At 41.2% G+C, this 14,361-nt stretch overlaps 1 protein-coding gene across 3 annotated transcripts in view; it reads left to right on the top strand.

The window, feature by feature from the left end:
• Positions 1 to 440: 440 nt before the first annotated feature.
• INO80 (INO80 complex ATPase subunit) overlaps positions 441 to 14,361 on the top strand; it is a 64,086-nt gene continuing 50,165 nt past the window's right edge. The window contains exons 1-7 of one of the 3 annotated variants that reach the window (XM_069017364.1): positions 441 to 525; positions 6,485 to 6,557; positions 8,576 to 8,761; positions 10,036 to 10,202; positions 10,300 to 10,367; positions 11,310 to 11,471; positions 13,170 to 13,290. In XM_069017364.1, coding sequence (XP_068873465.1) covers positions 8,619 to 8,761; positions 10,036 to 10,202; positions 10,300 to 10,367; positions 11,310 to 11,471; positions 13,170 to 13,290 — 661 coding nt within the window. In that variant the 5' untranslated portion in view covers positions 441 to 525; positions 6,485 to 6,557; positions 8,576 to 8,618. Of the gene's footprint in view, positions 526 to 958; positions 1,359 to 6,484; positions 6,558 to 6,867; positions 6,889 to 8,575; positions 8,762 to 10,035; positions 10,203 to 10,299; positions 10,368 to 11,309; positions 11,472 to 13,169; positions 13,291 to 14,361 lie in introns of those variants that run through there. The other 2 variants (XM_069017365.1, XM_069017366.1) reach the window with 2 other exon arrangements.

The following is a 14,361-nucleotide window of genomic DNA, read 5'->3' as shown; positions in this document are numbered from 1 at the left end:
GCCGAGTCCCTTCGGCAATTTCCGTCACCGCCAGACCCTACCAATCGGCCGCGGGAGCGCATCGATGAGCAAGGGCCCCCCGCGGGGTCCCTGCGGGGCCGAGCCCCGCGGTGCGGGCGTGGGGTCCGTGCTGCGGCCACGGCGGCGCGGGCGGGGCGGTGGGGCCCAGGCACTGGGCCGGGGCGGCGGGGAGGCATGCGGGGTTCGATTGATCAGGCCTGGGCATGGCGCCTCTCCTCCCCCCCGCCATGGCTCCCCGTGTCCCTGCTCCTCTCCTCTCAGTGAGCGAAAGTGGCCGCCGCCGCCGTCCCAGCGCCCGCAGCCGCCGCCTCCTCCTCAGCACCAGCGCGGGCGCCATCTTGGCGAGGCAGGAGCCGGGAGCGCCCCGCGGCAGGAGACAGGCAACGCCAGCCCCGGCAACGCGGGGCGAGAGGCCGGGTGGAGCAAGCGGGGGAGCGAGCCCGGGAGACACCCCCAGCCCCCCGCCGCCGCCGCCGCCGCGTCGCCGCCGGGCCCGCTACCCAGGTTAGCCACCGCCGCCACTGCGCAAGGGCACGCCGGGCCGGGGCTACTGGAGGCGGCAGTGGGGGTGCCGGCCGGCCAGGCCGCGGCTTCACCCCCCGCGCCGACCGGCGGCCGCAGCAGCCGGGCCTTTTCTTAAAGAGACAGGCCCCTTCCCCGCCCTGCCCGCCGGATGCGCCCCGCGGTACCGGCGGCCGTGGAGCTGCCGTTCCCCCCACCCCCCGTCTGGAGCGGCCGCCGGGGCCCGGCGCGCGCAGGGGGGGGCCTGGGCGGGGGGGGGTTGGCGGGGGGGGCGGGGGCGCCGCCGCGCACCTGCGGGCGCACGTGCGGGCGGTGGCGCGTGCGCGAGGCGCGGGCGGGGGGTGCGGGGGGGGGGGGGGGGGGGGAAACGCGCGGCGAGGGCGGCGGCGCGGCCGGGCCGGGAGCGCCGCGTCACCGGCGGCAGCGCACGCCCGCCGCCGCCTGCGGGGGCGCGCCTGCGGGAACGCGCCCACCTTCCCCCCAGCCCCGGTGCCGTCAGAGCGCGGCCTCCGCCCCGCGGCCGCCCCGGGAGCCACGGCCGGGCCCGGCCGCCCCTCCCCTGCGCGTGAGGCCGCGTGTCGCGGCGCTGCCCGTAGAGCCCGAGGGGGCGGGGGCCGCGGCCGCGGTTGCCCCAGCGCCCCCGGAATAGCCACCGGCACCTGCAGGAAGGGGCCGCCTGCCAGACTCGTGGCGTTGTTGATGGAAAGCGTCTCCCGGGTGTACACGAAACGTAGTTCAGTGCTGTGTTTGCGCTGGTGAATGCGCACTTCTTTAAAGCCGCGCTGTAAAGTCTGCTCCTGTTTGACTGCAAACAGGTAGCCTAGTGCAATTTCTGTGTGTGACTCAATACAATTTCTGTTAATGATTTAGCGTTGTACGTTCTGATGCTGTTACCGGTATTCTGTGGAAAATTTCGCCCTCTGCGCTGTTGCAGATAATAAAAAAATTACTTAGTTTATTTTCGCCTTTGCGTGAAGAAAATGGTGCAAGTAAAGTTAAATTTTTATAGTGAAATGTGTATAATTCAAGTTTTAGTTTCCTCTGTTACCAACAAATCTGCAGGGATTTGTACAGCACATCTGATGTGCCTGTATGTATGTGACCAACATATTTTTTAACTTACACGAATCATTTGTGTTGTCACTCCTTTAGTGTGTATGTGTAAGAGTGTTGTGACACTGAAAGGTTGATAAGATGGTGAGGGAAAAGTACAAGAAATACAACTGGAGCTTGAACCTTTTTCCAGCACTAGAGGATATTGCCTGTAATTCTTATCTTGTTTATTTCTCACATGTATCTTGTTGAAATTGCTGAAAGTACTGCCTCCTATTTCTTGATGGTTCTAATGAGCAAGTTTTGTTCTATTTGGGTCTAATGCAATAGGCTGTAAATTCTGTAATAAGCATGCTCTTCGACAGGCTAGACTACATGCTAGAGATTGGTTTATCTGGAAAGTCCTCTTAGAGCTTTTTTTTGACATAGTTCCCTTTTCGTTTTCTGGGGTGGAGGGAGTAAAAACCAAACAGAACTGAAAATATCCATGCAGTTGTTATTTTGTGTGTTACAGAGTGGCAAAGTGTGAGGGTAACTGTTGGTGCTTCTGTGTAGAGCAGAGAATATAAATGCATTTTCAGAGGCCTCCATAAATGCTATTGACTGCTCTTTTGGGACAAGAATTACTCTAATTGAACAATTAAATAGTTAGGTTTGTTTTTCTGCTAGTTTAAACTTGGAAGTGGAGCTCTCATATGCCAACTTCTGTGTTCAGTATGTTTAAAGGTATTCTGCTGTTTACTATGTATATGCTTCTGATACACTGCTGTATAGTTTTTCTTTTAAATAATACATTAGGCCCTATCTGTAAGTGGGTTTTTTTGGGAATTGGAAAATCCAGAGCCAGTGGCCCACTGGCTTTTCTCTGTATTTAAAAGTGATTAAAAGGTGGAACACAGATCAGTGAAATGCTGTCTCATTCCTTGGAAAACAATATGAAACCTTACCACAAAAGCAAAACAGCAAAGTAAGGCATTTAGTTTACCTAGATTTCATTACTCAGAAAAGCAATTAAAATGGCTTTTTAAAATTTCAAACTCAAATGATATGAACTCAGACTTCAGTTGTATAAACATGAATTTTATTTGTTCAGTTTGAGGTTAGTGGAGGGCTCTAGGTTCATATGAAATATCATATTTGCTTTTTTAAAAGCCATAGTGTCTTACATATCCAAGTTATATTTAAGACACTCCCATAAAAAAAAAAAAAACAACCATATGAGAATTATGTTTTGCTTTAGAACATGGTATATAGCTCTGGGAAATGGTTGTTAGTGTAACTATACATTTGCCAAAGCCACCTAAAATGTGAGTGGGGAAAGGAAAGCATGTAATTCTTCAAGCAAAATAGTTCTTCAAGGTTTTTATACCACCACAATTTTCTCTATTGGAGATTTTATGCATCTAAAGAAGTCTGACAAAAATGTGCCTAGCTGCTATTACTATGCTAGTGTACGTTTTCCACACAGACCTTTACTGAGTGAATCCTCTGTTTGGATATATTGTGTCAGGAGTTATTCTGGAGAAACTACCTCTGGAAAATCTCACAGCATGAACAATTCTGCTGCTCCAATGAGAGCTGTATGTCTCAAGTCTCAATTTCTTCAAGAAGGAAAAGTATTTTAGGTGTTTGTATAAATTTAGAAAATCTGTCTTAATAAGTTGGTGTCGAATTGCAAAGCACAAAAACCCCATGTTTGGGAAAAAGCCAGAAAACTGCTAAAATTGCAAGGCAACTAAGGTGTCATAGAAGATTGTATTCTTGTGCAGCATTTAATCCTGGACTATGGATAAAACCTTCAATGCTATAAATAAATGAGGAATACATACTTTCTATAATTTCAGGTTTTTGTCCACATGGATGTTTTGTCTGTATGCTTACAGTGATGGGATGGAGTAGAAAAATGAAACTACTTCTGTGGGCTGAAATACTGGAACAAGTATTGGTGCTCACCTGCCAGCTGGTCGCACTTCATATCCATGCACTTAATGTGTGGCTGGTGAGACTGAATTAGTTTTACCTCCCTGATTTGCCTTGCATTTGTCATAGGCTAAGAAGAGATGCTGTGGATTAGCTGCAATCCAGTACTTTTTACTTCTGTGGCAGCTTGTGTTTGTGTATGTGCCCTCAGCTAGGAGTGGAGTTGCTATCATTATTTTCTATGATGGTTGATGTGAGTCATAAAGAGCAGAAAAAGTAATCCTCTGAGCCTTATCTGAGGTGTAGAGGTGGCAGCTGCTGAAGGGAAATAACACAAGAAACTCCTGAATGAAAAAGTACTGTTTCAAACAGCTCTGCAAAGCAAGCCCCATCCCGCTTGCAGCTAGGCACAACAGCCAAATTTTGCAGTTACCACTTACAGGGTTCCTGGGTGATACCCAGGAAAAGCTTGCTGGACTTCCATTCAGAAATATGCAGTGGATATTTGTTTAAATTGGAAGACTCTACTTTTAAAGCTCAGCTGCTTCAGGAGACCACGATTTTGCTGTTTGGTTGGTGCAGGCCAGTGGGCATAAAATTTAGAAACCTTGTTATAAAACCTAAATGCTCTCAGAAGATGTCATTGGAGGATTCTTCTCCAGTCCTGGATATTTGCTTACTGACTGGATGCTATAATGGGTAGACTTAAAGAAAACAAGAGTGAGGGAAGAAACCCCACGCCTACATTAACATTGAACTAAGCAATGTGATTTAAAACAGGATAAAGAAGGCTCTTTCAGAACTGAACTTGGATATTAAAAAAATACAATTATTATGAAAGTTATTTGCATGAAGTTACTACATTCCTGCTGATATTTTACCAGTGCTTTTAATAATTCAGTTGTCCACATGATGCAATTAAATGGCTTCAGTGTGAACTCCTGATTAAGAATGCTGGAAGATTCAAAGTGCCAGCCAGGCAGTGCAAAAGCTATTTATTTCTAAATGCTGTTTTTTTAAACTATTAGAACTCTAGGGGAAAGGAAGGGAGAAAGCAAATAGCTATTGAATTTGATACTGAAACTTAACATAAAATTGGTATATATCGATAAGAAAGTCATAATGGCACAAGGATTACTCTGCAGCTTCTGCTCATTTTGCCCCTGTAACATACAAGTATTTGCTTAAATGTTACCATCAGTAATGAAATATTTTCAAAAATCTGTGTTTTGTCCTTAAACTGAGTAAGCAAAAGGATAGATTTTTTTTCAAAAATGTGAAAGAAAACTGGAATGAATGTCATCACCATGTAAATCTGCTGAAGCAGTATGATGGTGATGTTGTAAACGGTTACATACACTAGTGGATCAGGCTGTGTGCCTCTCATTTGTTTGTTCCTATCTTCTCTCACTTCAGTGTTCAAGAAGTTTTTGCTGTTGTAAATCTTTGTTTCTTAAAACCTAGAGTGGAATTGAAAGAACGCAGAATGGAGAATTATCTGTCACTTAGCCTTCTGTATTATTACTTTGATCAGCAGAGAAGCACTCTGTGACTGTTAGCATATAAATAAATGAAAGGCTGAATTAAATTCACTATTCAGTATGCTTGTGTAACACTTACTAAATTTCTTTGGGCATTGTAAATACATTTTAAGGATATTGTTAGGCTCTCCTGTGCTTATTTGTTTATTTGGTAGGCAGGATACGATCCAGTAACTGTTTTGAGGACAGGAGTAATTAATGTTGTATGTACAGGAGCCTTGTGGAGCAATTAAAATAGGAAGACAAGCAAAAACCTGTCTTTTTATATGGGCGAAATGCAGAGTACATATACTACGTCAGGTCAAGGAGGACTTTATTAAATATGGAAATACAAGGTTTCTTGATCTGGAAAGTAATATTTAAAAATAGATAATTGGAAAAAATGTAAGGATAAGACAGGTCCTCAGCACGTAAGTGTGTACCTGCTCAGCACTGTACACAACAAGGGGTTTTAATGTGTTGAAGTGTGGAATGCAACCTCCCCTTCACAGTTACTGCAGTCAGTGCAGACAGATACTACCACTTGCTCTGATATTTGTGTGGGAACCCTGTGCAGTAGCAATGAGCCACTACTGAGAAAATATATTAGTTTTCTACTTACTAAACACATCTGTGAGCATCTTCTTTTCCTGGGGTCATTTATATCCTACGAGTAAAGAAATAGCCTTCTGCTGGGTTATCTGCTAAACTATATGAACAGGGAGCTGGATAAGCACCACTGGAGCAGGGGCACTGATCCAGTCTGGTGGATCCGCGTAGACCAGTGCTTAGGCAAGTGTGTCTGGGCAGAAAGAATAACATCCACTTAGTCATTTTGGATCAGGAAGATGATTGTGTTTGATTTTTCCTCTGGCCTGTTTGCTATCCTGTAATTAAGAACTTGACCTCAAATCTATCTTAATTCTTCACCTTTATTTTGCTCTTAAACTTGTGTAGTTCTGTGAGGGCAAGGCTCATTGTGGGGCAGTAGAGTACATTTGGTTTGTGAGCTTCCTCAGAGGCAGCGAATCCAAATCAAGTCCTGTGTGCTTTGTGCCCTTTGGGGCATGTTTTTCCCCCCAGAGTGCCCAGAGGACAGGTAATGCCACTAAATGTTGAGTTTCGGGAATGTGGTTTTCTGCGAAGAACAGACAGATGAAAGATGCCATGTTGTTCTGAGTTAACCATGTTAATATAATACATGCTGTTGTTGATAGATACATTTTGAAATGGAATGATAAAAGGAATCACCTTACTTTTTTTGCTATGCTACTAGGGATAGATTTTTGCTCTTGTAATATATGTAATTTTTACTGGTGCTCAGAAGGAAAACCCCTTTCACCTTCAAGGTGTCCTTTTCTACCACCTCATGAACGATCTCTTCCATTACAGACACAAGTTTCATGTTTCCTCTCATTTTTTAACCCTTTTACTTAATTTCTTCACAGAGGGAGTTGCCAAGCATTGGAACAGGCTGCCCAGGCAAGAGGTTGAGTCACTGTCCCTGGAGGTATTTAAAAGGTGTGTGGACGTGGTACTTGGGGACATGGTTTAGTGGTGGACTTGGCAGTGTTGGATTAGCAGCTGGACTTGATGATCCTAGAATTCCAGCCTAAATGATTTTATGGTTCATACCTCTCTTTCTTGGAAGACAGTTCTTGATTTCAGTTTTTTGGTTGATTGGTTTGGTTTCAAATGCCTGTTAAGTACTATGACATACATAGGTGAAAGTTGCTTGAACAATGTACATCTTACTACCCTTATCATAGGAAAAGCTTTCAGGTGCTGTTCTGCTAAGTTCTGCTGGAAATTAGTGTTTGTTGACAGAGGTCAGTCATTCAATTGCCATCAGGTATGGGAAGAATTAATATGTAGAAAGCTTCAGTATAAAAATAATTTTTAAATCAGAGCTGTTACCTTGTCTAACAAATGCTGTGTGTTATTGGTTATTCTCTCTGGGTGAGGATGTTAACTTAAGACTCAGTATTTATTAAGAAATAATAAAATTTGCTCTTGTTCTACCACAGCCATTAGTGTTAAGGTGAGAATCACTTATCAGTTTATTTTAACTTCAGAAGTTCTGAATCTGTTCTGCAATTTTGGAGAATAAAAGACTTAGAGAAGGTTATAAACGCTGGGTTTTGGACCTATGTGAAGAGAGAACAACTTGAAGATTGGATACCCAATCTGCATGTTCACTTACATAAGCATAAAACAATTTAGTCACTGATTTAATAACTGAACAAATATAAAATGTCTTGCAATAAATTAATGTGAAGTTTGCTTCAGGTTTTGTGGTATTTTTAAGAAATGATAGAAACCAGAAGAATTTTTCAGAAGAACAATTAATCTAAGTATGACTGGTTTTAATTTGAGCAACCTCTTCTAGTGAGAGGTGTCCCTGGCAATGGCAGGGGGGTTTGGAACTAGATGTTCTCTAAGGACCTTTCCAACCTAACCATCCTATGATTTTTGTCCTCCACCAGAATATTTATTTATTAGTAAATATTTAAGATCTTGACAGCACTTCCATTTATACAGTGACAACTCTGGCTTTGGCAATCGTGTATCTTTCTCACTGTTACTATAACAGTGATGGCATCTTTTAGAGTCAAAGAAAAGTAAAATTTCAGTTGACGGAGCTATTACTGTAACAGTTGTTATGACATCCTTTGTAGTTGAAGGAAGAGAAAACCGCAGTTGACAGAGCAATAAAATGTTTTGATAGCTTTGTTTTTAGAGTATGTAGTATGCAAATATTGCAGGGGGATGCATTTGGCTTTATTAAGAATCTTAAATCCAGAGAAGAAATAAAAAGAGATAAAATCAGGTGGACAATTTTTACTAGTTGAAAAACATAATGCTAGAATATGTTCTAAATTTTTAAATATTAAAAAGTATGTTGAAAATTGCTTTTTATATGTTACTTTTTCTTTAATAACAGTTGCACTTTAGAATTAAAGGGTTTTTGGTCAAGTATTTGTAGCTTGTTTGCCAACAGGTGACAGCTATATTTTCAGTGCTGAAAGAGTAGCATTGCTTTAAGATAAAGGAGGAATATTACAAGTATTCAGTAGACTACAGCTGTGAATGGAATGGTAAAAACAGCAGAGGAATAATATTTTTAGTAATTCTTCCTTTTTGGAATAAGTTATTATATATATATATATATATATAGGCCCTCTGTTCAGGGTAAAACATGTTATCTTTAATAATAATGAAAGCTTATTTTACATGCTTGAGGACTGTCTTCATAATACTTTGCATTTCTATGTCACCACTTGGATTATCATACTAGGTTAAAACAGTGCTTGTTCCTATCAAACAGCAATTACAGAGTCATAAAGCAGAAAACTAAGAATCTAGTTTTTGGCTGTGGTAGTACTGCAGTGGAAAGTTGAGTGAAAATTTCTGTTTACTATACCTATTAACTGCAACTTAAGCTTTTGCCCAGAATTGCCTTGGTAGATCTGTCTGCTCCCCAAGTTTGCTCCTTTCAGAGGAGTTGTGTTGCTGATGGCCGTTGTTTCTTTTTACAGCTGTGTGTTCAGAGGCACCTGTGCATGAGGAGAAGTTTGTTCTATGGCCTCAGAGCTGGGTGCCAGGGAGGATGGCAGCTGCTCAGAGCTGGCAAAACCCCTCTATCTGCAATACCTGGAAAAAGCTCTGCAACTGGATCAGTTCTTACGACAGACGTCTGCCATCTTTAACAGGAGTATATCCAGGTACCAAAAGCTTTTCCACTTTCCCTTGGGAATGCCAAGGAAAGAAAGGCATTTTTATTATATTGTTCCCAGCCAACACCATCTTAAGAATTTATTAGTGACGTGTTCATTAGAAACTCTTCTGCTTTAAAGGAGGAGAGGTCACTTGGATTGTTCAGCCTAGAGAAGAGGAAATCTAAAAAATACTAGTAAATTTAATAATAAATCTAGCATTAGCTTTGAGTTCTGAAACAAAGCCTTTGTGTTTCTTCTCTGTGGTGACCACTGAGAGGACCTGAGGGAACAACATGGAGTTTTATCAGGAGAGATTTAGGTGGTTTATTAGGAAATGCACCACCACTCTGGTTCTCTATCCAGAGGGTGATTGGGCACTGGAACTGGCTCTCCAGGGAAGTGGTCACAGCACCAGCCTGACAGAATTCAAGCAGCATTTGGACAACATTCTCAGGCACATGGTGTGATTCTTGGTGTGATTCCTGTGCAGGGCCAGGAGCTGGACTTCATGATTTTTGTGGGTCCCTTCCAACTTGGGATATTTTGTGATTGTATGAAAGATTTTGAACTGTGCTTCTCTCAGTTCATAGTGATAATACAGTGTGTTACCAGCTCGTGTATGAATTAGCACAGTGTTTTAAAGCTCTTTTTTGTAGCTGAGTGGCCAAAACTCTTTGTCTGCAAAAAGTAGGATGAGGAAACCCTAAGTAGACTTTCAGTGACACTTACAGCCTTTGGTCATAAAGAAAATAGGAAGACTATTGTCAGATGCAGAATTTATGTGTAAATTGTTGCAATGAGGCATCATCAAGGTATGTTTCTGTCCCAAAACAATTACATATTTAATTTCATTGGAATTGTAGAGTTACAGAACTGATAACTGAATGGGCAACAGATAACAGGTATATTTACAAGCATGTAAATATGAGAATAAGACCCTCACAAGGATTAGAAAAGGTATAGCTACATTTCTCACATGTCCCAATGAGTATGACAATATTGTGCTTTGGTTTGACTTGCTTAGTTCATGCTTCTAAAACTAGATACCTAGTTAAAGACTGGAGGTACAGTTTGATAGTATAGCCAGGCTGATCTGATGATTAACTTTTGCTAAGGGGCTAATGGGAAATTATTGACAGCAATATTTCTGATGTGTAAAATTACATCTGAAGCTATCTCAATTCTCAAACCTTAAGACAAGTGCCTACATGTAAGAAAGTTGGATGGGCATCTTTGAGTATTTTCCTGTCATTGTCACTGTATTATGGATCTTCTTGCAGTGATGAGAGTGAAGATGGATTGGATGACAATCCTTTGCTGCCTCAGTCTGGGGATCCCCTGATGCAAGTTAAGGAAGAGCCTCCAAACACCTTGCTTGGAGAGCCTTCTGGAGCGGGGAATTCTGGGACGCTGAACACACATTCCCTGAATGGAGTACTCCAGCCAGGTAGGCATGTAGTAGGTTGAATCTCTGCTTTCTTTAGGTTAGGATGGAAAAGCATTATTTCTTAAGAACTTTATTTTTTTATTTTTTCTCTAAACAGAACCAAAGTCTGAAAAAGGGAGCTTGTATAATTTTTCCAAACTGAAGAAAAGCAGAAAGTGGCTGAAGGTAAGAATATTGGAAAGAAATGCAGCTATTGGAATCTGTGAGTAGTTACACATCTAGCCATTCTCAGTCATTTATCAGCAGTCCTGGCTAACCAGGGAGGTCCCAGTTGACTGAAAGTTTGCAAACATGACACCTATTTGCAAGAAAAGCTGGCAGGAGGATCTCGGGAACTACAGAGCTGTCAGCCTGTCCTTGGTGCCATGAAAGGTTATGGAGCAGATCATCCTGAGTGTCACCTGGGAATGCAGTTTAGTGGCAAACTTGGCAGTGAGTATACATTCAGAACCTGAATTAATTTTAGTACACTGTCTAAATTAAACTAATCTGTTATAAAATGTATTAAATGGTGATTTGGGACTCGTCTGAAAATTGTTTTTAAGTTGCGCTCGGTAAGTACAAGGTCTCAAAGTGAGGATGGCAAAAGAGAGTGGAATGGTGGCTTTATGCCATCTTTGCATTTTCACTGTATTGTAGCCATCTCAGGTTAGCAAAAACATGTTGCCAAGAGGTCAAACGAGCCAAACTTGCAGAGACCGATGCAGGTAGAAGTGGTAGAATAGCGAGACAAACTACAAATGGGGTAGGGAAGGACCTGCAAACCACACATCACAAAATGCCCCTGCTGTTATCCTGGCTTTTCTCACTGCTGCTTTCCTGAGACCACAAACAAACGAAGTGGACTAAAATGATGTAACTGTCACAAACTAACAGAAAACTACTTTACTGCAAATCAGAAAATGTGTATTGAATTCACTGCTACACAGGTCTGCTCCTCAGAAAACTCTTTTCTGAGTCATTTTAGATGGGAGACACTTTGTAAGTGCTACATATTGTTGGGCCGCACTCCTTTATTAGGTAAAGGCTCAAGAGTGTTTTGCATTAATAAACAATTCAGTACAGAGACTTGGGATTGTTAAATTAATTCCCATTTATTCTTGTTAGAGTATCCTTCTGAGTGATGATTCCAGTGACACAGATTCACCGAGTGATGAGGATGGAGAGGAGGAAGAAGAATTTTCCCTTTCGAGGGAGGAACTTCACAATATGCTGCGATTACACAAGTATAAGAAATTGCATCAAAGTAAATATAGCAAAGACAAAGAGGTAAAAATCCAGAATTTTTACATTTCCTTGATTTTTATTCTTTCCTTTAACTGCATTATTTTAATTGCTGTTACATTTTTGTCACAACTCATTTCAGGGACTGGAAAATACACTTTTATTTGGTAGACAGTAACTGTCTAACATCACTTTTAGACAAGGGTTATTTAATCAATTACATACATAGATTGAAAGATGCTGCAAATCTGTCAGTACTGGCACATGTTATATATAACTTCAACAGTGCTCAGTCCCAGTCACTACTGGGCAAATACTGGGTGTTAGAATGCAAGATTTGGATAATATATACAAAATATATATGAAAACTGAGATGCTGCAAGTTAAATTCTAGTACAGGTAGTAATCACTGAAATGATGAATAGTAAGGTGGTGTTTACAATCTTGAAAGAGTGTTTTCTACCTTGTTGTTTTCTGCCATGGTTTGAGGTTTTACTTTACTCTTTTACCTTTTTTTTTTGTTTTGGATTTTCTTCTTATATTCTCCTTCTTTCCCTTAGAAGAAAATAGTCTGCTGCACTTTTGCATTTTTCTTAATATTAAGCCAAATTCTGTGGCTGCTTTGATTCTAATATATTTCTTCAAATTATAAGGGTTCTTGCAGAAATTTTTGCTGCTGATTTGAATTGCAGCAGAAAGTCTTAGATATGAAGGAGGTTATCCTATTCTGTTATCAGAGTATGTGCCTGAAGTTAAAATTTGTCTTCCTGTTTTATCTTCTTTTCAAATTTCTCCAGAATAGTGAAGAAATATTTTCCTTCACAGCTCTTTGCTTCTCTCTGCTTCTTTCCTTTGTTTACTTGTGAAGCTCTGAACCAATATTGTGTTAGTTTCTTGAAATACTTGATGGCTACACAAATATTCATACACCAAATTTTTACACAGGTTATAATTTTGTTAGATTTTACACAAATATTTATTTCCAGACTAGCAAGAAGTAATATCCTGTGAAAGTAACCAGTGTATTGTCAGATCAGCAGTACACAGTTGTGGGGGGATACATATCTCAGAAAGTTTGTTTATGCTCATGGTCTCACTTTTCAAAAATCTTCTATTAACTTAAAAATATGCTTAGGTTTTAAACAGTTAATTTCTGAGCTGTACTGTCTTTAATTTGCCTATTTATATGTAACCTGTGTGGAATTCTTCAATACTTCATTTGAATAATGCTGGTAATATACTGGCTTTTTCGATCATTTATGGGAAAAAGTGCTGAGGCAGCTATATTTTTACTTGACAATCTGAGTGTTCAAGATTTTTGTCCTTGTGGAAGTCTTTTAAATGCTTTTTCTTTAAACCTGTCCTTTTGCATCCTTTGGAATGATAAAGTAGAACATGTATTTAATTTGGGAATGCAAGCAAAACAAATACTAGGTCCATAATTGGACCTCTCCATGTAATGTGTTGTCTTGCTGGGCATCACCTGTGTGGAAAAGACAGAGCAGTATGTTTTGAAAGCGCAACCTTCACTGCTGGCTCTTCCCTCTTACTTAACTGGGTGGGCTTGCTTCCCTGTGCAGAACTTGGAGGCTACCCTGGGAGCAATGGTTTACTTCAGACACTCTGATGCTGATAACAAATGCAAAATATGGAGAACTGCATATTTCCTGATCTCTTATTTATGTTCAGGATCTGAGCTTGTTTAGGGACTGTCATTGTTACCTGCTCACTTTCACCCTTCAGTTGCAGCAGTACCAGTACTACAGCGCGGGGCTACTCTCTACCTACGACCCCTACTATGAGCAGCAGCGCCACCTGCTAGGGCCTAAGAAAAAGAAGTTTAAAGAAGAGAAAAAAATAAAAGGTAAAGTCACTAACCTCATGTTTTGAAATGGCTGCTGTGGTTTAACTTCTTTCCTACATAATTTCCTTTGATTAAACATAGGTGTTCAAAACTTGTGGGTTTTGCAGGGAAATACCAAGTTCTGACAAAGAAAAGTGTCTTCAGAAAATATTGTGCTTTATTGTCTGGCTTCTAGAAAGCTAGGGTGGAAAAAAGGTGTGTGACTGGAGAGTTCATGGCTTAAGATTTTCTTTGTGAACCTTATTCAGTGGTTTGGAATCCATAAATACTGTTTCATATCACGGTCTGTTTACTCGAGAGTTTTTTGAAAGCGCAGTAGGTCCTTGAAAAATGTGAGAACTTAGCCAGTACCTGCTGCAGTTTTTCCTGAATATGTAGTTCTAGTGAACAGGAAGTTACAGGGAGTGAGAGTGTTTTCTGGAAAATAGAGGGAACTTGGAATTGATGTTTCATATGAGTTAAAATGGAATTGTATCTCTGATGTAACAGCTGGAGTTTCTGAGGTGCACTTTGCCAGGAAGTGCAGTTTCCTCTCTTGTTTGGGCTGGCAGTAGTTGTAAATCTGTAAGGAAGTAGAGAAGGCTACGAACTGTCAGTGTAAGGTGAACTCTCTTACTGCAAGTACTTTATTTTGAGCTGTGTTTTAAAGGGGTTATTTCAGGCTGTCTTCCTTTCTTTTTGCAAATTCCTTTAACTGTGGTGGTTTTTTTCTCCACTGATCTTGCAGGATCCATAATTTTGCATACTCACAGTGAATATTTTTAATATCTGATACCAGTATCAGTTTCATCTGAAGGCTGGTATGACATGACAACATGCCAATCTCTTTCAGTGCTTTCTTTTCTTTGCTAAGAAGTTTGCTTTGAGACTTATGGTACCAAATGATAATATTGTCACCTTTAAATGTATTACCTTTACATAGCTTTAAGTAGAATTTTGCCACAAAGCAAGAAACATTGCACCAAGTTCTAGATATTTTAACTCTCAAAGCATGTTTCCCTGGGTGGAAGTAATTTCATTTCACCCATCTATTAACCAGGAAAATCTTTCCATTATAAAGTAGTGAGGAAA

This window comes from Aphelocoma coerulescens, chromosome 5 (assembly GCF_041296385.1).
Source record: "Aphelocoma coerulescens isolate FSJ_1873_10779 chromosome 5, UR_Acoe_1.0, whole genome shotgun sequence".
Classification (NCBI taxonomy): domain Eukaryota; kingdom Metazoa; phylum Chordata; class Aves; order Passeriformes; family Corvidae; genus Aphelocoma; species Aphelocoma coerulescens.
This window is presented reverse-complemented; position numbering and strand designations above follow the sequence as displayed.